This window comes from Gopherus flavomarginatus, chromosome 3 (assembly GCF_025201925.1).
Source record: "Gopherus flavomarginatus isolate rGopFla2 chromosome 3, rGopFla2.mat.asm, whole genome shotgun sequence".
Classification (NCBI taxonomy): Eukaryota; Metazoa; Chordata; order Testudines; family Testudinidae; genus Gopherus; species Gopherus flavomarginatus.
Genome location: NC_066619.1, coordinates 34,014,903 through 34,039,932, shown reverse-complemented (window position 1 = coordinate 34,039,932; position 25,030 = coordinate 34,014,903). Strand labels below are relative to the sequence as shown.

At 40.6% G+C, this 25,030-nt stretch overlaps 2 protein-coding genes across 2 annotated transcripts in view; both read right to left on the bottom strand.

Annotated features, from left to right (window-relative positions):
- Positions 1-19,736, bottom strand: part of ITGA1 (integrin subunit alpha 1) — a 131,673-nt gene extending 111,937 nt beyond the window's left edge. Inside the window, exon 1 of the mRNA XM_050946869.1 lies at positions 19,406-19,736. Within this exon, the coding sequence (XP_050802826.1) occupies positions 19,406-19,469 (64 nt within the window). The 5' untranslated portion in view covers positions 19,470-19,736. The remainder of the gene's footprint in view (positions 1-19,405) is intronic.
- PELO (pelota mRNA surveillance and ribosome rescue factor) lies at positions 7,261-10,934 on the bottom strand. The gene is made up of 2 exons (XM_050947065.1): positions 9,662-10,934; positions 7,261-7,999 (listed from the first exon to the last, which is right to left on the bottom strand). Exons 1-2 carry the CDS (start codon positions 10,385-10,387, stop codon positions 7,568-7,570), a joined length of 1,158 nt encoding a protein of 385 aa, XP_050803022.1. The 5' UTR covers positions 10,388-10,934; the 3' UTR covers positions 7,261-7,567.
- Positions 19,737-25,030: the final 5,294 nt, after the last annotated feature.

Genomic DNA, 25,030 nt, shown 5'->3' with positions numbered 1-25,030 from the left:
CCAAAATAGTCATGGCTAGGGCCCTACCAAATTCACAGCCATGAAAAACATGTCACAGACCATGAAATCTGGTCTTTTGTGTGCTTTTACCCTATACTATACATATTTCATGGGAGAGACCAGAGTTTCTTAATTTGGGGGTCCTGACTCAAAAAGGAGATGCAGGAGGGTCACAGTATTGTCATCTTTACTTCTGTGCTGCCTTCAGAGCTGGGTGGCCAGGGAGTGGCAGCTGTTGGCTGGTTGCCCAGCTCTGAAGGCAACGCTCCACCAGCAGTAGTGCAGAAGTAAAGGTGGCAATACCATACCAGGCCATCCTTACTTCTGTGCTGCTGCAGGTGGTGGCTCTGCCACCAGAGCTGGGTTCCCAGCCAGTAGCCGCCGCTCTCCAGCTGCCCAGCTCTGAACGCAGCACCTCTGCCAGCAGCAGCGCAGAAGTAAGGGTAGCTGTCTGTGGTGCAGTGTTGAAGGTTCATGTTTCAAACCTTGTTGAACATGCATTATGGGGAGGTTGTAACAATTATACCTAAATGGATTTTTACTTTTGCATACAAAAGGAAATTACATATAAAAATCTGTGTTAAAAGATCTTCCCCATAATAACCTTGTGACACCCCTCATGCAACTCCTTTTTGGATCAGGACCCCTACAATTACACCACCATGAAATTTCAGATTTAAATAGATGAAATCATGAAATTTACAATTTTATGGTATGCTATGACCTGAAATTGACCAAAATGGACTGTGCATTTGGTAGAGCCCCAGTTATGGCTGTCAGTCACTATGCTCCTGAACTGAATTTTTCCTTATGTTCTAGAAGTGAAAGACTCCATATGTTCTAAATTATATATTCTAACTGTTAAAGGTTATCTATCTAGGTTGCAAAGTCAAACACTCAAAAGTTAGGAAATGCCAGATTTACAGTTGTCTGTGCAACATTCAACCTGTGCACTGAATGAAATAGGTATTCTGTGACAAAAAATAGTATGTGATGTAGTTAAAGACTATCATAATACATACGCAGAAGGGAGATGGATGCTTCAGAATGCTTGAAAAAATAATATTCTTTTAATACAGATTTTGTATGTAATTTCCTAGTTTTTTTGGTATGCAAAACTTAAAACCATTTATGTACAACTGTAACAACCTCCCCATAATGAATAATCATCAGGGTTTGAAACATGAACCTTCAACCTACAGCACAGACATCTACCAGTTAAACTACAGGACTAACCATGTTAGCTGGCAGCAGCCTGTTATCCAAGATAGAGGATGGGAACTATGTGCTATATCCAAAAGGTAGCTGACGTGCTCTTCCCCCCTGCCCTCCCCACACCTTAGTTCCACATGGGACAGAAGGTCCCACTTCCTATCTCACAAGAGGTAAAGGGCTGCTGGCTCCATATAATACGGGAGCCCAGCTTGGATTTCGCTATCTTGGGAGTTTGAGGAACTCCTGCTCCATGTGATACCCCTTCCTATGCCCTTCTCCTCCTGCCAAAAGCGGCTGTGGCAGCTCAAAGGTGTTTTCAGCAGTATTGCCCACTAATATGATAGTGTTAGCCTGGTCTGGAGCTAACACTATCATATTTTGATGTTGGCAGGCTGCCAAATTTTTCTCAGGCACACAAAAAAGAAAAAGGAAATAGTGTTTAACACCTTACAAATCAAGTCTTTTCTACATACAAAAGTTGAACATTTGGGGTCTGCAGAAATACATATTAAAAAAAGACAAACTTCCCCCTAAACATTTTTTTGGCTGGCAAAATAGAAGTGCCAGCTTTCTGAAGGTTAATGCTCACTAAAAGACTTAATTAAATTTGTCTTTCATGTGAAGACATTACATATTCTTGCAGCAATATATATTTTGTTTGCTTTGAAGTTCTTCCAGTAAAAAGTCAGTTGAACATTTTCCCAGCACACAAACTTTTCAGTATTTCTATATTGTATGAGTAATTTATTCGAGCTTTATTTCAGCAGCTATATTTTGTGTAGAATTTCCAAAATGAATGACAAAAAATCAGGGGCCAATACTTGTTCAGAACTAAATTTGACAGTTGGGATCAGCCAGAAGCTGGCAGTTCTAAGGAGATCAACTCAGGCAGTACTAGGGAGATCAACCACCTTCTACAGTCCTCAGCTGCAATGAGGAAGGGCAATAATTTTTGAACAATGGCACAATGAGGAAAGAATTTAATATTTTTCTCAACATTATGTTTTACATTAGGAGACTACAAAACAACTTGACTTCATGATATTTCTAATTCAGTCAGTTGAAAGAGTGCACACTCCTGGTTACCTTTGTGTTTATAAAAGGAATGAAAATCTCTTAGTTCATGTAATACAAGTGGCCATTATCTTAAAATCAGAGCCATTGCACACCAAATAAGTCAAAAACAAAACAAAATCTGGCAGCATTAAACATTATTCATTGAGCAATTCTTTATGCAAGTTTCAGACTAGGAGCTCTCCAGCCTGTGTTTATTCCTTCCATTGCTCGGAAAACAAAAGTCTCAACCTGGAGCTTGAATTTAGAACCTAATATAGTACTTGGAAGACCTAACATGATTGGAATTTTCTTTACTTCAGTCCTCACTGAATAAAGATTTCCTTAAGCAGGATTTCCATGTTAACAGTTCTATAGGTTTTAATAAAGTTACTTTTCTACACAAAATTTGAATGTGACAATCTTCTTCAACAAGCTGCGGAAGTAGTCAGAGAATTACAGGTGCTGTGGAACCAGTTATACTGAAGTTATTCCCTCTCAGAGAAACCTAAATTGCACACCTCAAAATATTCACTTTATTACAAAATATTCACAATAAAATGTTTCACTATCTTTAGAGATCTTTATATAAAAATGATCTTCCAAATTCATGTTTGTTTGAATCTACCTTAAAAGTATGAAAGCTGTGTATTTCTAAATCTTTCCCTTACATTTTTGAAAACTACATCCCCAAAGTAACTCAGATTTCTCAGTAAGCCCTCTTCAAGAATTTCGTTGTTTTGAAAATTACTTTCAGAGATCTTGTGTATAAGGAATAGTCCACGCTTTGCAGAGGACAGACTGGGGATAAGATGAACAGTAGCCTAAACCTTTTTGCTATTTGATATATTTTTCCTTCTCAAAATGAGGTAACTTGTGCCATTTCTGTTTAAGAAAGCATAGTTAGAAATATGAAAACTTTAGTTATGTAAACAGTGGTCTAGCTGAGCTAATTCAAAAGTGGATATTAAAAGCCTACATGCATTTGCTCACTTTTTATAAGTAGGTTACATTTTCATTATGTATAGTTCAAAGTAACAGAACAAAATGTCAAATATATGCTAAGTAACAAATTATGAAGAAAAAATTCATATGTCCATCTATATTTTCAACAGTTAAAAATAAGTGGAGTTGGTACTATTCTGTTTGCTCCAAACCTAGGACTTAAGTTTTTTTTGGAGGGTGTCAGACCCAAGAATACAACAATAAAATATAATCCTTAATATCATTACATGGTCTCTAATTAATCAGTGTTGCTGTAACAAAAGGAACTGACAAAACAAGTTTTACATTTCAAGGCTCACTATCATGAATCCCTGAGTCCACTACCACTGTGTCTAGATTTAGTGTCTACCTTTTAAATGGATGTTTCAGATTAGAGGGTTCAGACTGAGGCTCAAGAGTTGCAAGTGGCTCTTTAATATGTGTTGCAAAGAGCTGCAGGAGATGCATTAAAACACAGTGTGATTTAATTATTAACCATTCTAAGTTATTAACCAATCAGGATGCTTTTACTATGTTATTAACCAATTGTAGTTGATAAAATACTTACTCATTTTGCTGTAAGTGTGTGTGTGGTATGCGTATTTTTTATATATATATAAAAATATAAATTATATAATTACTTTATATGGCTCTTTTGGGTAATGTTGATTGCTAATTTGGCTCCTGAACCACTGAGGTCTGAGTAATACTGCTCTAGAAATGTGTTTTAAATTTAGTATAATAACCTTTATATGCCTATAATTAATAGCATTTTATTTGAATGGCCTAAATGAGGGAAAAAAACTGCTCAAAGCTAAATAAAAAGATAAATGATTGTCTGTGTTAATCATGTTCTTCTCCAAAACAAAGCAAATAAAATAAGATATATAATCAAGTGGATTTATTTTTTAGTTGCTGATCATATTATATTTTTATGATAAATTTCATAATAAAAATCCAGGAACACTTGCATGTTGAGATCAGCAGTGGTTCTTCCCAAGTGAATTAATCGGTCCAGGAACAGGGGTTGCTGGATCAAAACAAACAGGACTACTGACAGGCTTAATGTTAAGCATAGGCCAGGTCATAACATACCAATCCTACAAGCAGGCATGCTAGAGCCAACTCCTCTATGTTAAGTCCTATATACTTCAGAAGTGTCACTGCTGATCCGGGGAAATGAGTGATCAATAAGGTAATCACAGCATAAACCGTATTATACAGAGTTAATATAAGTCTATACTTCTCATTCTTCTTTCAGAAAGGCAATACTGAGGTCCTCTTTGTGACTGCTGAAAACCCAAAGGCATAAGTTTAAGGGTGAGGCCCTCCATGCTGGGCCAATCCTAGCACAGGGATCTCTACTTCCATTGCAGTTTTGGCTAGAAAAGGTACTCATGTCCTGTCCTAAGTTGTAGTGTAATACTGCTGTGTTGTTTAACACTTGCTGACTTCTAGTGGTGGATGAAGTATCTCTGTGTATGGTTTATATAAGTTTAAAGCCTTAACTTTGCAAGTACATGTGCCAATATGGAAAGAACTCTTCATCAAATACCTCTAACTACAAAAGGAATCAGCTTCAATGGAACTCTGTCAAGTGTAGGGGGTCTAATTACTGTATCTACTTGGAGGATGATTCCATACACTTTTTCCTGAAACCTGATGCTTTTTTCTACATGTTCCTTTGTATCGTTTATGGGTTTGATTACACTGCAAAAGTGTTTATGAACAAATTTACAGGTGTCTTGTTTTCTGGAAGTATGCATTTCTTCCAGTAAACTAGTGGGACTGCAATAATAGTTAAAAGAAAAATCTATATTTTTATAAATTTCATTCACTGCAGAACTCCAATTCTAAACTTAAACAGAAATATTGTAGAGAAACAAAACCACTATAAAGTGTTACTGAACTGCAAAAATAAGTTCTCATACTTCTGAGAATTATACCTTTCCAAAAAACTGATATATTGGTTATTTATTTGAAGAGCTGTATTTGACAATACAGTACATGTCACACTTAGAGGCACATAGTATAAAAGTGTAGAATTGCACTATTTTTACTTTGTACCTTTCATGTACTACAAAAGGCTAAAAAATTTTGTACCTCTTAATTTTTTTTTTAATGAACTCATTTTTTCATGCATGACACAAACAACCAGCAAGCCCTTCTGTCCCACAATCTAGGACAGCATAATTCAACAAATTATACCAATGCAAAGATATTTTAAGCTATCCATGCCAATTACAAGCTCAGTGCTGCAGTCTGATCTTAATTATAAATAGTGTTATCCTGAAAATGACTGCAATATTTAATAACAACCACCGATGTTTGCTTACCAACATACAGGTCTAATACAGCAAACTCAAGAGAGAAAATACTTATGCAGTATTTAGACACAGTGAAACCATTTAGTGCTATAAAACTAACGTGTCAGATGTAAGATTATTTATTGCAACTTGGTTCTGCCATGTGCTGAGTATCTGTCAAATCACATTGACTTTAATGTAAGCGGAGGACATTCCAACCCTTGCTAGTGGCTCAGGATCTTGCCAGATAAACTACAGCCTTTCAACAAGAATGCCCCCCATCCTTTTTTTTTTTTTTTTTTATATAAAGTGAAACAGCGCTTAATTGTTAAGAGAAAATTTCAGTGATTACTTGTAATTCCTCAAACAGATAAACATTCAATAGAAGTTGAAGGCATTCAAGACCTTGCATGATTGGGCTCTAAGGCCAGGATCTCTATAATCAGATTTCCAAAGTGGACCATTGCAACTCACTGAAAAGTTAATTCAAGTTATAACTCAAGGGTTGCCCCAACTTGAGTTTTAACAGTATTTAAAGAACAAAAACAAAAAAACCTAAATTTGCGGCCATGCCTTGCCTGACATCCTGATAAAAACTGATTTATATGTAAAAATTGCACTATTACTCTTGACACTACCATCACCGCCCTACCCCGCCCCAAACACCACCTTAATTGTGTTTCAGATTCTGAAGATTCCCCCTCCTCAACCCCCCTAAGCTCCCCCAGCTAAACTTTTTTTCAAAACTATAAACTCCAGGAAATATTGGATTACCATCTGATCACCTCAGTTCTGAGCACCTTTAATAAATATGGATAAATAGATTAAATAAAATTGGGAAATAACTAAGTTAACTTTTTCTAAACATTATTACCTTCAAAAAGGCCAAAATCCCGCCTCTAATTAGATCTTCTATTGCCAAGAGGAACTGTACTGTACATACCTGTTTTTAAAAACATCTACATGAGAATACCAGATTATGAGACTGTAATGCAAGCCATTTATCTATTGCCAAAAGGATTACTAGGGAAACTATGGACTTAATTCTGCAAACCTTACTCATGCAAGTAAGGGCTTGCAGCATCAGGCCCAAATTATCCCAATGCTGATTCATTAGAAAACAGTTAATTAAAGCTGGAACATCTGAATTATAGCATATAGATCAGCATATAGTACAACTTTCTGAAGCTCGCATGACAGGGATCTGAGGTACTGCATTTAAAGAAACGTTAAAAGCATGGCACATATAGCTTCACACCTTGGCCTCCAGTTGCCATCATGTCTAAAGGGATACTGTCAATTCAGGGTGTTTTTTTTTAAAAAGTGTCCATTTCTGATAGAACAGTATTAAATATTCCTAAATTCAGCCAAATGGCTGGATTCATGACGAAGACAGATCCATATCTGGTATTCTTCCCATCCCTACTACAATCTACTCCTTTTTACATCAGTAAGGTATAACCTCTGGGTTCCTGACCAAGTTGTCAACATAGCCATTCAGATGGGCAAGCCTTGGACAGCTCATTGAAAAGTATCAGTATACTTTATAATATGATACCTAACACGTTGCTTTCCATACTTTGCAGTACTGTTTGCAAGCACATAATTTAAAGCAGAAAAATGTGACAATTTATTATCCTTTTTTGTACATTCACCAAAAAGGCAAAGAAACTCATCTTCTTTAAAATACCTAATCAGCAGCTTTCAGGAACCAAATCAGAGACTTTTATATGTTTGTTATGCTCTTGGAGATCCAGAGTGTAGTTTGTACAAACAATGGTCAACCCCAACCTATAGTATACCCATCATCATTACCACAGCAAGTGCAAATACATATGGCTATCCAGTAGAGCATGTTGAACAAAACCAAACACCTTCAAAAATATTGTTCTCAAAAAGTTAAATTGCATGCCATGGCACATCTGCTTGCAGTATTTGGAAAGGAAGTGCCGTGACTATCATTTTAGTCTTACTATGCTATGAGGGAAGGGTAGAGTGAGCCATTGTCATCAATCCTCTTCAGAACTGGATGCCTCCTCTTGGTCAGAGAGCTCAGCAACAGGGAAACGCAGGATAGCTGCTACCCCTGTCAGCTGGCCGAGCTGCTCCCCAGACACATGGAGGCTGGAGAATATGCGCACTGTGCCCATGTTCTCCCGCACACTATCTACCAGCCGCACATATCGGCTGCGATAAGCCACATCCTGGTGCCTGAAGAGCTCATCACTGATCAACAGGGTATCAATGGCCATGGCCTCATTGGCTTTTTCCACATGTTTGAGGCCATAAAAAGCCCGGTCAGGCTCATGTTGCAGCATCTTGTAGAAGTCATCCAAGGCTTTGACCTCCCCAGCTGCTTTTGTGTCAGAGAGACGGCTGGCCACAGCTGGGTCACAAAGAGCTTCCTTCAGCGCATACTTATGTCCGGAGGAGGAGTGGACCTACAATAATAAATGTTATAGATAGAAGAAAAAATGGATCATTTAGTCCATGCTGATTATTTAGTCTTATATGTTTCACTTGTGAACTGAAATTTTCCATCATCAGTCTTTTTCTCAAGGTGATTTTTTTTTCATAAATATTGAACAAAATCCCTTCAGCTATCTTTAAATTTAGCGAGGACAGAAAAAAATGTTTCCATCATTCAAGATTTGCTTTAAACATGCTGGGATTTAGAGCACTGGCCTAGAGCAAAATACATCTGAAACTAGATATCAGAGTAATCCTCAATAGGAACTAGTGCTTTTGCTACATTTAAAATCTGTTTTTTCTTATTTTTTTTTCCATTCGCCTTTAAAAAATACCCAGATGAAAAATAATCAGTAAATGAAACCTTAAGGTCATGCAGACAACCAAACCAAGAGAACCTAATATTTAAGTTTTCAACAGCAATGTTAACTCAGTCCTGCCAGTTACAGGTATGTTTTTGCTTGCTTTTTTTACAGCAGCATTAAATCTGTCATTAAACACTCATGATTAGGGCCCTACCAAATTCACAGCCTTGAAAAATGCGTCATGGACTGTGAAATCTGGACTCCCACCGTGAATACTGGTATTTTGTGTGCTTTTACCTTACACTACACAGATTTCACAGGGGAGACCAGCGTTTCTCAAATTGGGGGTCCTGGCCCAAAAGAGAGTTGCAAGGCTATTGCGGGGGGGGGGGGGGGGATAGTATTGCCATCCTTACTTCTGTGCTACCTTCAGAGTTGGGTGGCTGGAGAGTGGCAGCAGGTGGCTGGGCACCCAGCTCTGAAGGCAGCGCAGAAATAAGGATGGTATACCAAAACCATACCATGCCACCCTTATTTCTGTGCTGCTGCCTTCAGAGCTGGATGGCCAGAGAGTGGCAGCTGCTGACTGAGGTCCCAGCTCTGCAGGCAGCAGTGCAGAAATAAGGGTGGCAATATCATACCGTGCCATCCTTACTTCTGCTCTGCTGCTGGCAGCAGCTCTGACTTCAGAGCTGAGCTCCCGGACAGCAGCTGCTGCTCTCCAGCTGCCAAGCTCTGAAGGCAGTACCACCACCAGCAGCACTGCAGAAGTTAAGTAGTAGTACTGCAACCTCCCCTACAATAACTTTGCGACACTCCCCCAACTCCTTTTTGGTTCAGGACCCCTACAATTAGAATGCTGTGAAATTTCAGATTTAAATACCTGAAATAATGAAACTTATTATTTTTAAAATCCTATGACCGTGAAATTGACCAAAATGGACCGTGACTTTGGTAGGGCCTGACACAACAGGACTGAGTTGACATTCATGTAATTTCCCAATTGTTGTTGTTTCTGCCATCTTAATGAGCCACTACCAAGTTTTTGGTTTTTTGTTTGTTTGTTATATTTTTCCGGGGGGGGGGGGGTGAGGGGTGCATTTAATTACCTACTGCTTTACCTAGTCTAGATTTAAATGTCCCAAACGAAAGGACACCTACATTCCTTACTAGCCAATCATTTAAGATCCCACCAAAAATACATTTCTCTTGATGTTCAGCCTAAGTTTTCTGTGTGTTAATGTCACTTTACTTATAACACCTTTTTGTCACATTGTATAACTATTCACTCTTTTTGGATTTCCTGATTTAAGGACTTATCAACTTTACCTGAAGGAATTTTGACCGATTCTCTAGCAGCAGCTTGTTGTCAGTCTTGACTGCCTGCTGGAACATGTAGTCACAGAACTGTTCTCTTACGAACCCCGGGCTGGCCACCAGAACACATTTCACAATCTCAAAGTTGATATGACGCTGGATTGCCTGCACCACCTGCTCATAGAATCTCTCCAGCGCTCGGTCATGTTGACTGCAATTACCCTTTCGTTTTCTGGGGATGTTCACTTCAATCTTGGCCCGGGTCAGTGTCATGCTGGGGGTAACAAGACAGATATGAGCCAGACCCTCCTGCATGACCACTGCTGCCACATCAGCGCTCCAGCTTGGGTCGCATGCCTGCTCAATGCGCTCCAACACCACACTGTCCCACTGCTTCTTGGCTAGCGTGAACTGGCGATTGGGCTCCAGCTCAATGGTGTGGTAGGCTCCCATCTTGACGTACTCATTCTCCTGGATGTTGGTCCCCTTGACCCGCAGCTGGCAGGCCTGCGAGTCGAAGTCGATGGTCTCCACGCAGAGGGTGAGGGTGGTGCGGATGCGGTTGCTGCCCACGCTGCCCGTGGAGGACTCGGTCTGCACCTTGCGGATGGTGGATGCCCGCAGGCTGTCGCCCACCTGCAGCAGATTGTAGGTGTGCCATATGTCCTCGGCATCCTCGGGGATCAGGGTCACCTGCCCCGCGTTATCCTTCTCGATGTCCTTCCTCACCAGCTTCATCCTGCCGCTGCCCGGAAAACGGGATAGCGCGGCACCCCGCACTCGGGGCAGGCGCTGGCTCCTCAGCCCACACCCGGGGACTCACACGGCCTGGGGACCCTGCGTCTTCTCGGCGGGAAGGGGACGGGGGCAGAAGCCTCTCGGAGGGGACACGTGGGACGGGGCCGGCCGGCTCTAGGCCCTGGCAGAGGGCGGCGGAGGTGCTGCCTGGCGCCGGACCCCCTCACGCTAACGGGCTGACCGCTCCACTGAACCTCGCTGATCCGAGCGGCGCTTGACGACACTCCACAGTCAGTCGGCAGCGGCGGCGACACTTAGACGCGCCTGCGCACTGGCTGGGGACAGGATAAGGCAGAGTAGAGAGCAGCCCGGCGACAGCATCGCCCCGCTCGCGTACGCGCCAGCTAGGCAGCTCCTTCCCACAGCGCATGCGTACACTGCCGACCCGGAGGGGAGACGTTGAGATTACTTCCGGCGCACTTACATAAACTGGCTCAGGGAGCCGGCGGCGAACCCTACACGCATGCGCACAGAAATGCTGGCGTCGCCCACGCTGTTTGCACTCTTTCCCCGCCCTTTTAGCGCATGCGCGGAATGTTCCCGGGCCAGTGGGAGATTGCTCGGGGCCAGGGCTGCCGTGGACGTTCGAGGCTGGGCTTGGCTGCTAGCGAGGCAGGGGCGGTGGTCGCGGCACAGACAGAAGTGTGATCAGGGTGGTGCACGCGGCCCTAGCACCGCTGTTCTGAGGGGGTTGCGCTTGGCCGCTACGGGGCGCCTGACCCAGCACGTCCCCCCTGCCTGTGCTCCCAGCCCACTGTGCCCCCAACGCCGCCCTGCAGCCTCCTACCCCTGAGCAGTGCTGGCCCCGCGGGCCGTGTGAGAGCTGCGATACCTGATGGAGGGAGCATCTCTCGCCCTGCTAGAGAGCTGGCCTGCCCGGGTGCACGGCCTTGCTCTGTTCCACTTCCCTTTGGCACAAAGCTAGAGTAACGGCTTGGTCAGTCGGGACCACAAGCGTGGCCACTGGCTGGCACTTCCATTTGATAGTGATTAGTAATAATAGCTACGTTTTATACAGCGCTTACCATCAATAGCTCTCAAAGCACTTTACAAAGGAGGTTAGTATCAATACCCTTATTTCACAGATGGGGAAACAGGTGCAGAGAAGTGATTTGCCCAAAGTTATTCAGTAGTCCAGTAGCAGAGAACCCAAGGCTCCTGAGTGCAGTTCTTGGGCTCCCACAAGCTGCCAATATTACAGTCCCCACAACAAGGCAAATTTAAAGATTAAGGTAAATATGAAGCTAGATTTATGGCTTGTGTTATACAGGCAGTCAGATGACATGATCACACTGGTCCCTTGTGGCCTCGAAATCTATGAGAGAAAGATTAAACTATGTCTTGGGAAATGTTAAAAAGCAACATTGTGCCTGTTAGAGCAGTAGTTTTCAATCTTTTTGCATATGTGAACCCCTAAAACTTTTCAAATGGAGATGGGATCCCTTTGGGAATCTTAAACATAGTCTGCAGACTTCCGCAGCAGTTGAAAGCTGTTTTGCTGGAGGAAGCAAGATAAACTATATTAAGTGCAGATCATTCACATAAGAACTCTGTGAATAAAATATCAGGGTTAGCAGAAGTTAGTTTTTATTTTCTAGCTGTCTTGGTTCTGCCATGTATACAGTGCTGCATTATGCATATATATATACTGAACACGTTGCAGAATTGGGGTGTTTTTTAAACAGTAGTATTGGAAAAAATAGCCAACAGGGTTTCTGCTATGGAAAATAATGTCTCAATCTCTTAGAATGCATCATTAAAGTAGTAGATAAAGAAAAACCACTTGACAATTTATTTAGATGTATCAAAAGACTTTTAACAAGATCCCTCAGAAATGGCTATTAGAGAAGCTAAGTAGTTGTGGTGAAGTAATGTCATCTATAAAAAACTGGCTAGAAGACAAAAAGTATTAAAAGGTCAATTTTCATCATACCAAAAAGTGAATAGTCAGGTGCCTCAAGGTTCTGTACTAGGTCCAGTGTTGTTTACTATATTGAGACCCTGGAAAAGGTAGGGTGACTAGTGAGGTGGCAATATTTGCAAATGACGCAAAATTATTTAGGATAGATCAGGACCAGAGGGGACTATGAGGAACTTCATAGAGACCTCAACATGGTAGATGAATGGGCAACATGATGGCAAATGGGAGTTTTAATGTTGACAAATCAAAGTCATACAAGTGCAGGAGACAATGTAACCTGCTGCACCTTAGAAGGTTCGAACTTAAATGTATCAACTCAGAAAAGGATGCTGTGTATCACTGTAGACATCTGCTCAATGTGTAGCTGCAGTCAAAAATGCAAATGATGTTAGGTTGCATAAGAAATGGGGAGGGAGAGGGAGAACAGTAGAGAAAGTATTTTAATCCCTTTATATACATCAATGGTGCAGAGAAGAGTGATGAGAATGACTAAGAGGCATGGAAAAACTCGTGAAGAGAGATTGAAATGAATGGAATTATTTAATTTAGAACTGAGATAAATCAGAGGAGACATGCTAGAAGTATATAAAATAATGAACAGTGCTTTATTTCTCCCTATCTCCTAACACGAAAGCAAGGGAACATCTAATGAAATAAAAAAGTGGCAAATTCAGAACTGATAAGAAATATTTTTTCACACAACACATAATTAGACTGAAACTCGCTGCTCTTGAAAGTCATTGAGGTCAAGTATCAGACGGGTAGCTGTGTTAGTCTAGATCATTGAGGCCAAGAATTTAGCAGGATTCAAAAAGGGATTGGATGTTTATACAGATCAGAATCTCCAGAGTTATCATAAGGAATAGCAAAAATTCTGAGAGGTTTGTTAAACCTCATGCTTCAAGGTTTAAGCCAATCTCTATTAGAGCTCAGGATGAGACCGAATGGGAGGCAAATTATCCCAGATCTGCTGCTGTGAAGCATCTAATGCTGGCTGCTATTGGAGAAAAATACTGGACTAGATAGACCTCATTTCTGATTTGGTATTACAATTCCTAAGTTCCTAAGACTGAGTCCTAAGTATCACACAAAGGCAAAGGATACAATTTAATGGGGTTTATGAATAAGAGGCCTAACGTTCCATTCTGTAAACACTTACATACGTGCTTAACTGTTAGCATGTTTAATCCCATGGAAATTAATGGCACTACTCACAGGTGTAAAGTTAAGCACAGACATAATGGTTAGGATTGGGTCTTATATTTGTTCATTCTTTTCAATTACAAAACTGTACAATCTAGATGGGGGTTGTGTTCAGTTTTTCTTTAGGAGTTTCCTCTCACCTTTTTTAATATTTATGAGATATCCATTTTCTTGAACCTGGAGGAGAGTTTCTCATTTCCCTTGCATTGCAGGTTGGATATTGCTTCTCTTTTTTACTTTTAAAAATCCTTCTATATTTTAGCATAAGACCTTGTGGGGGCTCTAAATACTTCAGCTAGTCAATTATTTATCCAACATATTGGAGTAGGGAATATTTTCAGAGATTCATTATGCTTATTTTTGTGACACATTTTTCAGACATTGCTTTTGGCAGCTTGTGACAAATCAGGTTCCCGCCTCTGAAGCTGCAGAGGCTCCTGTGCAGTTGGCTTGGTGTGGTTCCACTGTGGCAGAGAAAGGGGGTGTGCACCCTTTGCATGGTTCTGAGCCCTGCTTGGCATGAGGCCTCTGAGCAGCATTCCACAGAGAATATGATGGGGCAAGGCATCTGTGTCCTTCCACCGCTCACCTCCAGAACTAGGTGAAAGCCCTGCAGAGGTCACCTCAATCACTGGGAGTTGAGGACCATGCAAAAAAGTGCTTTTTAAAAATCAAGTTAGGCAACTTGAGTTAATTAACACAATTTGAAACACCCCTAAGCACTTAGTTTAACATCTTTTCAATTGTAATAGCTAGTTGTTTTGAAACCTAAAGAGGCTCCACAACTGTGCTGTGGTTGGGGGAAAAAAATTTCTTCCTTCTCTAACACTGTGCATCTTCTCAGCACATGGCCAGTTACACAGGCTGAGTGCTGGATTTTCCTCTTTGTGCTGCTTAAGATATACACAATTTCAAATGCAAGACTCATGCTGTTCTCAAGTGAAAATTAGCTATAAGTAGCGCTTAACTAACAAGTGTAAAAGGATTTTATACTTTCTTCTTGCTTCATAAATGTAAGTCTTCTCTTTTATTTGACAGCTCAACTATATGCATTATTATACATTTTCAAATTAGAGATCTTTTCTTTACTCTTTGAGCCCAGTCCTGTAATCTTTACTCAGACCAGCAGTCCCACTGATGTCAATGGAACTGCTGCATCTTAAAGGACAGGAGAAGGCCGAATATCTCTAAATAATAGATGAATACTCAGTTCATGCAAGTTTTGACCTGTTCTGTGTCTCAAAACTAAACATTGCTAAACTAAAGATTGCCATGTTTCATAGTGACTACAAGAGAGATTGCAACTCAACACATATACAGTAATCCACTTCTGTTGTGCAGTGGAGAGAAGCAGACATTTCTAGGGATACTGGATTCTTTTTTCAAGCAAAAAACTGAAAACTTTATACAAATTAGGAACAATGATCCATAACTACATTTATAGCGACCTTAAACTATAATGCCATCTACAATTAAAGAGACATTGTCAACATATGTCATATTTCTATCTGAAAATTTTGTGCCTATTCTTAAAATAATCATCTCAGGTTACTATAACTGAAAGAAATATTTTGCTATGTATTTCCAATGTATTTATTTTTTGTATTTGACAACTGTCATCAAATTCACTGTTGTCCCGTAGAGATCCCAATCCTGCAGATAGTTAAGCATTTGAGTAACTTTTTTATCTGAGTAATCCCATTAAAGTCTATAGGCCAGATCCTCACCTGGTTTAAATTTTGAAGACCTATGACAGTTTACATAACCGAGGATCTGGTCTCTTGCAACTACTTGCTTGTGTAAAATTAAGCACAAGCATAATGCCTGTAGAATTGAACTCAGTCATTTAAACAGTTTCCCTGTTATTTGTGTAGGTCTTTTTTGTGGATGACATGGGAGAGAACGATATATATATATATTTTAAAATAGGAAATTGTGATTGTAAAACCACATAAACTGGCAGGAAGACTAACACACACCTCTTACTGTATTTTCTACTCCATGCATCTGATGAAGTGGGCTTTAGCCCACGGAAGCTTATGCTCAAATAAATTTGTTAGTCTCTAAGGTGCCACAAGTATCAGAGGCCTGGTATGAGGCCTAAGACCTGAACTAAAGTAATGGTCAAGACTTTGCTAACATAAAGTAAAGTTAAGCTGTGAGCCAGAGGCAGGCCCTGCTCACAGAAGCTGACAAGGAAAGGGCTGATGCTGCGAAAAGAGACATACCTAAAAGGTATTGAACATCAGATATCAGAACATTCGCATACTTGTACACTCCACACAGATAGCAAGGAACAGGCTGACCCATCTCAATGACATAGCCAAAAGGGGAATATGATGGATAGAGTTGTTCTGTTCAAACCAACACATACAAGGTGAGAGGCGGCACCTAGCTATGTAGAGGGGTTGTACCTTGCTACGTAGAGGGGTTGCACCTCAATACGTCAGGAGTGATATGTAACTTGTTTGTACCTTTGTATAAGAATGCATCCTTGGGGCAGTGTCTTTGTCCAGCCTAGGGGGCAGTGGAAAGTCCCGCCACTGACTGAGCTGAGTCCATTGCCAGGGAGCACATATTCGTAGTATGTCCTGTAGAGTAAAATCTAGAGGGAACTATCATTGTGCTTCGTTTGACAATAAACCTGGCCGAAGTGCCTTCGTACCTTACTAGAATATATGGTCACTGGGGGTTCTCTCGGGGTCTGCTGTGTCAGCTATCTGCGCAGAGCTGGGGCAGCACACAGGGAACACACGTACACAGCTGATTGATATCAACATTGAACGTAGCAGAGCACCACACCGGTAGCATCTGACAACACCTGTTTCTGCAGCATAGGGTGGCAATTTAAAACAGAAGTTGCAGTATTACGATAAAAAAAGTTAATGAGAGGTGCAAAAGTCAGGAGTTCTGCTTAAACTCTGAAGTTACAATGTGACAATTGAACTTCATGTCAATCCTAGAATAGAATATCAGGGTTGAAAGAGACCTGAGGAGGTCGTCTAGTCCAACTTGCTGCTCAAAGCAGGGCCAATCCCCAGACGGATTTTTGCCCCAGATCACTAAATGGCCCCCTCAAGGATTGGGTTCACAACCCTGGGTTTAGTAGGCTAATGCTCAAGCCACTGAGCTATATGTGATAAGCAAGTGCTTGAAAACACAGATCAATACAGCCTAGTTCATTAAGAGCTTCTGTAAGCAATAAATTGCTTCTTATAATAGTTTTGTATAAAAATATACTACAAGCAGGGTATTGCACCCATGATCTGATCCTGCACCCACTGAGCTTAAGAATGTGTTGTTCATTTTAATGGGCAAAAGTTAGAACCGCTGGAGAGATAAATATTATCTCAGTAAGTTTGAGGAACACCTAGCTGAGTTGTATCACACTAGAAACCTGGTCCTGGTCCCAATGAGACATTGAGACTTCAGTAGGGCAGGACCCTATGAGCAAGAAGACTTCAGCTAAGTACCCATTACTATGCATTAGATTTTTTCATGAATCAATTTTATTTTCAAAAATTTCAGAAAATTCAAAATACCAAGAGCTCAATCAAAAATGTGTAGGATTATATGTTGTCTCCCATTCATTCTCAGAGAAAGAAAGAGAGAGATTTGTAGGTGTAGGACCTATGAGATCTTGTTACGCTCACTCCCCTACCCCTACCTTATCTAGCTTTCTGTTTTGTTTTCCTAGATAATTTAAAGGGTTCTATTTTCTTTTTAAATGGAGCAGTTCAGTACTTGATTTTCAAGCTCTCTGAGCAGTACAAAAAAATAAAATTAAAAAAGATAAAGGTGCATATACTTTGTGTTAACATGATTTTCTAAAGTTTCCTGTTTATGATTAGATAATATCTTGTTTGCAGTTGGGTCACCCAAGTTTCCTTTTAGTCAAAGCAAAGTTGCACCATCAACTTGTTTTTCATTGTTTATCTTAGATCAGAACCTGTATGAAGAGTAGCTGGCTAAAGCAGACTCCAGGCAAGACTGAGGTGACACTGGTAGGAAGAAGGGTTGTGACCAGTATATCTTGGGGTTGTGAACTTGCAACAGTCTAGAACAAGACAGAAGGGCCTGAATGGGAAAGAGGTCTCTGAATGCAAAAAGCTATGAGGAGAGCAGCTGAGAAATGATAGCGAAATTGTTATGGACAAGAGGAAAAGAACAGAGAAGAGGTAGTGAAAGGGTAAGAAAAGAAGGGATGAGATAGTTTTGTTATATAACTTTCTCTCAAACTGTGTTTTTAGCATGTCTAGTTAGATTGTAAACTCTCCTGGGTAGGAACTGTCTGCTACTCTGTGTTTTCACTTCTACTCTGTGTAGCCCATTCTTGGTTGGTCCTTAGGAACTACCATAATAAACATGGTTAATAAATAATAGTAATACATTAATGTTCCCATGAACAGAGAGAGCTCCAGTAGAGAGAAGGCTCAGGGGCTATGTAGAAGCAGATTGAGAGTGAGTGAGGATGAAATTTGAGGAAGCCTCATTGTTTTGATATTAAAATAATCTCTGTGTATGTGATGTTGTTATAATTGTCAGATAAAAGTTAGGCAATTAAAGTTAAGATAATCGCACTATTAATTTGTCGATGTTGCACATATACGAAAGAACCTTAACTTTTGCAGTTCTTGACTTCATTTAAATTTGCACTTTTCTTGCTGAATCACCTGTAGCCAATACAAGTTTTATCTGTTCAATTCCAGATGGAAAAGGAATCCAGAAATAAGTGTTTAAAACTGCTGCAGCTGCATATCCCCCCTCCACAAAGAAACACCACCATCACTTGCACAAAACCAAGTACAGTATAAGGATTTGGGAAAGGATCATGTAATAATAGTTTAGGAGATAATTATAATAATATGATATACATTTGCAAAGCGCTACCTGTCAACTGCCTGATAAACCTAGATTACTACTCTTGTTCAGGTTTCTACATGAATCTCGCTTCAGAACAATCCCAAAGTGAAGAAAAGAGTTACAAAATACTTTCAACAATATAAATGACCTTATCGTTTCCCCCACTCCCTGTCACTCTCCATTTGGATGATTTATATAAATCATTTGGATGATTTATTTCTTCGTGCATATTGGTTAATTTCAGACTTTATCAGCTCAATTGTTTTGCCTTGCTCACACTGTAAGAAAACTGTATCCCAGAGAGACAAATCCCACAGTTGTGTGAATGTTTGCACTTCCTCAACTCATTTCCATTTCCTTGAATTTTCTCTCCCTAAATACAAACGCTTTAACCACAACTCCCCCAACCTATCAGAAATTGTTGTCCACACAGTACTTGAATTGCCCACCCCCCCACTTTTGTGCAAAACAAAAGAAATCCCCAACAACATTAAGTCCTTAAATGGAAATACTACATGCTTAATGGCTGAGCTATCGTCCCTGAAACATTTTTTTGCCTTCCTCAGTGTGAACAGTTAACATTGCCCTTTGCAGTCAACCATATCAGAAACCAAGAAAAAAGTTCACACTCATCAATGTTATTCCTGCATAACCCACCCTTCGCCTAGCAGCTTCTACTTGTATTGTTGTCTCCCATCCCTCCTGCTTTTTGAGTATTTTCCTGAGATCCTAGGGTGTAAAGGAGACTGACGCCCAGCGAGATAAAGTTTCTTAAAAACCCAGCTCTCTTAAACCGGGGCATTCTGAGCGGAGTGAGGTTTCTAGGGATGATGGATGCAGAGATTTGAAGCGACTCTGGTGCCCTATCCTGAGACATTCATCCTCCCCAAGAAGGGAGCCGCCCTGCAGAGGAGCGAGACTTGGCAGATCTGGGTCTTCAGAGAAGAGGGAAAGAGAGGGAGTTCTCTCACCTGTCAGAATCCCGCATGGGACAGCGACACCTGGGCTTCTGCTACGGAGGGGCTGGGAGCCCATGGCTGCAGTGGCAAGGATAGCCCGTGAAGGAGGACAGGGCCGGGGGGCAGCAGAGCAGATCCCCTGGGCTAGCTCGGTCGTTCACACGGTGCCTGTTAGGAGGAAGAGCTCAATGCGCTGCAACTGCCTCTGGTCCTCTCTGCATCTGCAAGAGCAGCAGCCGGGCTAGGCATTTCCTGTTTGTTGTTTCAGTCCCTTCAAGTTTTCTCTTCACATCAAGATGAGTTTGCCCCCCACCCACACACACACACCCTCCCCCCTAACCCCAGACGGTTTCTGGGTCTTTGAAACCCCCGCGTGCCAGGATCCCAGAGCTGAGAGACATGTACAAATAAAGTCAGATCTCAGTGTTTAGGCTAAAGTCTGCAGGGAGCAAAGCAAACCTTAAAGGGACAAATGCACGTTTATAATTCCTGGGTGTCTCCTACCGGCCACCCCCCACCCAGGATGGGAGTAGGAGGGCAGTAGGAGAGAGCTGGATGTCCGGCTCCGGATTACAACTGGCCTGTCATTGTTCTCGTGCCCCTTCCTCCCCTCAGCATATGAAACAAATCAAACCAATGAAGAGAAGCGCGTTAAATCCAGATTACAAGACACTTCCAGTCTGAGGATGGCTTTTGTTGGGCTAGTTTTATTTCACTTACATCACTCTTTAAAAATGTGTATGTGTTGTACCACAGTCCTAAAGCCAATCACTTGCTTGTAGGAGAAAATTAGGGAATTTTTCCCCTCCTCCACCAAACTAAATTTTCAACGGCTTCCCAGACAGAGGATGCATGCATTTCCTCCATGCTCTCTTCTGTATTTGCATGTGCTTTGCATTATCATTAAAGCTCAAGACAAAAATTACCTCTGCCCACAACTTCCAAACTCTTTTTGTGGTCCCTTCCATTCTCCCTCAGGAATTTCACAAATTAATCACTGAATAAACCCTATGAATAATGCTAAACTAAGTTCAGGGTGAGCAGTGACTATGTTCAGAATATTTTAAACTCACTGCAAATGTGCCTGGCAATATTTATTCTTTTCTAATGTTCCAGAGATATGTGCAGTTTGTGTTATATTCCATTCAGAACAATTGATCTGAGATTCATCTTTGAACATACTACCAAGTTATTGTATTACTCTGCAAAACAAAGGAAACTGAGATGGTGCATTGCTGCACTATGGAAAGAAAATAGAGTTCAAAACACAATCTGAAGTACTTAGACATTGTGGGCCATTACTGAATTCTCCTCCCCTTTTTGAGCTGGAGCCAGGAGTTCAGTGAATTTTTTTCAGTTCCTCAGACGCTAATAAAATAAGGCAACTAATGACCATTAGCCATAGTTAAAATGTGTTTTCTATTTCTGCCTTAAGTGTTATGAGAACACCTGAACATACCTCCTCTTTGTTAAGTCTGTGGAAATACAGATTTTCAGACGATTGAATAGATTTAGAGCTTAATTTATCAATGCGGGTCTGATCCTGTGAAAATTTGTGCACGTGCTTAACTTTGCACATTGAGTAGTCCTGTTTACTTCAATGCGACTACTCTCAGTTCATAAAGTTTAGCAAGTATATAAATCTTTGCAGGATCTGGACCTTAGATACTGTTGGTGCCCATTTAAGATGCCAAATATAACTTTCTCCAGATATAAAAGTTATGCATAAAATTAAACCAAGCCAATGCTAATCTCGAGCAATAAAAAGACAGAGTTTATGCAAAAGTTATGATAAGTTAGTATTTTTTCTTTTCCGCAAGACAAATATTTACCTTTTAAAGATCTTTTTTTTTTATTGCCTTCTTATCTTTACACATAAACAAAGTAACTGTGGGGGAGTATCTCTCGTTTTTATAGTATATCAAAATATTTATTTCCATTGTATAACTAACAGTTCGAGGCACAATTTGAAAGAAAGAAAGAAAGAAAGAAGCCATTTCAAATATTTCTGTACTACATCTGTGGTCTTCTGTACACATGTGGAAAATATACATACTGGCTGGGAGTAAGACTAATTCTTTGGGATTAGAAATAACCCTGATGATAAGGTTATTCATAATTGCCTATGAATTATTATCATCAGTATTTATTTGTATTGTGGTAGCATCCAAAGTATCTCATAAGGGCTACTGTCAGTGATAGCAAAAAGAACGAGGAGTACTTGTGGCACCTTAGAGACTTAACACATTTATTTAAGCATAAACTTCCATGGGCTAAAACCCACTTAATTGGATGCATGTAGTGGAAAATACAGTAGGAAAATTATATATATACACACAGAGAATGTGAAAAAATGTGTGTTGCCATACCAACTATAACGAGTGTAATCAATTAAGGTGGACCATTGTTAGCAGGAGGAAAAAAAAACTTGTAGTGATAATCAGATCTGAGTAACAGTAGGGGGAATAGCTCTACTTTGTGTAATGACCCATCCACTCCCAGTGTTTTTTCAAGCCCAATTTAATGATGTCTAGTTTGCAAATTAATTCCAATTCAGCAGTTTCTCATTGGAGTCTGTTTTTTAAGTTTTTTTGTTGTATTGTTGCCACTTTTATGTCTGTAATTGAGTGTCCAGGGAGGTTGAAGTGTTCGCCAACTGGTTTTTGAATGTTATAATTCTTGACGTTAGATTTTTGTCCATTTATTCTTTTGCATAGAGACTGTCCTGTTTGGCCAATGTACATGGCAGAGGGGCATTGCTGGCACATGATGGCATATATCACACTGGTAGATGTGCAGGTGAACAAGCCTCTGATAGTGTGGCTGATGTGAATAGGTCCTATGATAGTGTCCCCTGAATAGATATGTGGACAGAGTTGGCAACGGGCTTGTTGCAGAGATAGGTTCTGGGTTAGTGTTTTTCTTGTGTGGTGTGTGGTTGCTGGTGAGTATTTGCTTCAGGTTGGGAAGCTGTCTGTCAGCGAGGACTGGCCTGTCTCCCAAGATCTGTGACAGTGAGGGATCATCCTTCATGATATGTTGCAGATCCTTGATGATGCGCTGGAGAGGTTTTAGTTGAGGGCTGAAATGAAGAAACAAATTGACAGAGCCAGAAGAGTACCCAGAAGTCATCTACTACAGGACAGGCCCAACAAAGATAGTAACAGAACGCCACTAGCTGTCACCTCCAGCCCCTATGAGGGCAACAAAAGGATCCAACACCCAGAAGCACCTTAAGGCTGCCCTTCCTGGGCCACTTCCTACCATCCCTCTATTGTCCCTATTCACAGTCTGTACAGGAAAGTGTGAAGGGGGTCAGTTCACCACATAGTGGCTCTTCATGGCCAGACAGGGAAGGGTAATTTTCTTCCTTTGGAAGGGGCAGCTGCCTTCTCTCATGCCCTGGCCCTCCAGCCAGGTTAGTTCCAAATCTCTCCTCTTCAGGGGTAGCCTATAAACAAAAGAAGGAGAATTAATACAAATAAACTGAGTCCACATGACAGAGAGGAGGGAAATGCCTCCCTCAGTCTCAGGGTATTCCTGAAGCAGGTCCTCCCTTCCCTCAGAGAAGGATCTTTAGGCAGTTGTTGTAGGGAGAGATCCTGCCTTCCCTCAGTTCTTCTCTCAGGTGCTGCAAGTTGCAGGTCTGGTCTTTTCCCTGTTGTGTCCCCAAGTGAGCTGTTCTGCTCCCTTTTGACTCCGCCTTCAGCCTGTGCATCTCTTGCAGGTGTGGTGGGGCAGAACAGGCTGAGCCCAGAGCAGCTCCCTAACCCCTTGTTGCTCAATGTGGGGTTTGTGTACTCATGACAGCTAGGTAATTTTTTATATCAGAACACCACCCTATTGAATGCTGACAGGTTCAGTAGATCAGAGTAGCACAGAAAAAAACTCTTATATATTGTGTTGGCTGGAAAAGAAAAGTAAAAACTAATTTAAAAATAAATGTCAAGATCTTGGAAATTCTTTGACCCTCTTGTAAAATGTCACAAAAATATGCTTAGCTAGGTCAGCCCTACATGTCATGTAGCACTTGCATATTATAGCAATTTCAATCACCTATTGGAGCCCAAGATTGTAACTCATTTATGTGTTTATGTTTACCTACTTCAACCTTGTAAATAACTCATTTCTTTTTCCTAGTTAATAAACATTTAGATAGTTTATTATAGGATTGGTTCCAAGTATTGTCTTTGGTGTGAGATCTGAGGTACAATTGATTAGGGGTAAGTGAATATTGTTGTGAGTTTTGTTGTAAGGGACCATCTATCATAAAGGCAAGCTTGCCTGGGTGGCAAGACAGACCTGATTGCCGAAGGGGACTGTCTGTGATTCCATGTTAAGGCAGTTACAGTGCTTGAGGAGTTCACACTTGATACTTGGTTGGTGAAATCTAATTATAGAACATACATCAAATTTAGTGTTTGTACCCTGGTTTGTAACAGTCTTCTCTGAGGCTGGCACTCACAGTTGTGAGCCACTCCAGACAGCCCGACACATGGATCTTAATAATATTTTGTTTTCTAGCTTGTGATAGTTTAATTAGTTAATGTTTGTAAAACATCTTAAAAGTGGAAAATACTATACAAGTGCTTCATATTCAAATTTCTTCTTCTTATTTTTGATATCACAAAAACTGAACAGCCAGGATTTATTGTTCTCTTCAGTTTATCTTCCTGGCTTGGAATATGAGTTTATATATCAATTGACCTAGAATACTCTTGAGCCAAATTCATCCGTAGTCTGTATCTCTATTGAAATCAAAGGAATAGATCCATACTCCTTATCAGATTCAAAATACTTTCCAACTACTACTATATGATTTTTCTCTCCCACATTTTCCCAAGACACAGTTTTGTTTTCTTCAGCTTTCAACCTGAGTGTGTAGTCTTTACTGTAATTATTACTTCAGCTCTTTCTGGAAAGATAACATGATCTGAAAAATCTAATCAAGCCTTCATTTCTATTGCTGACTTCTTTGTATTCATGGTTATCTTAAAGCAGAAAGGGATGAATGTATGACATAGTTTCTTTTTATATAATGCCTAGTAGGATTTTCACATAAAATAGGATGAAAGGATTCTTACATATGCTGCTTCTATTTATTTGTGCATTGAGTCCCCTTTTTTCATTGTTTTCTGTATAATTCTATTTCTACTAAGTCAACTACTTTTTTAGAGTCAACAGCCGACACTGAAAACCTGATTCACTGTTTCATGTTGCTCATGAGACACTGTTTTAATTCTCTGAAGTACCATAGCATTGCTTTTAACTCAGGTTATGTTTTTTTTGAACTCCATGACATTATACTGGACCCAAGCACGAGTAAAATGTCTCTTTTTGGAATGTAACATATTGAGTGATGTAACAATAGAGAGAGAGCTTGTTTGCAGTGTTGTTGTAGCTGTGTTGGTCCTAGGATATGAGAGAGACAAGGTAAGTGAGGTGATATCTTTTATTGGATCAATTTGTGTTGGTGGAGGGTACAAGCTTTTGAAACCCTTTATGCACAACAATCTAACTCCCAATTGCTCATTTCATTTCAAGTGATCACCTCCAACAGGTGTTACCCTTTCTGCTTAACAGTTAGTCCCAACTTGTGTTTAGCTTAGGCCTGGTCTACACTACGCGTTTCAACCA

Bases quoted from the DNA above. Each gene is read 5' to 3' on its own strand.
- PELO (XM_050947065.1), bottom strand. From the start codon at position 10,387: ATGAAGCTGGTGAGGAAGGACATCGAGAAGGATAACGCGGGGCAGGTG. The intron at 8,000-9,661 runs GTAAAGTTGATA...TTATTATTGTAG, and splicing joins ATCGGTCAAAATTCCTTCAG to GTCCACTCCTCCTCCGGACA.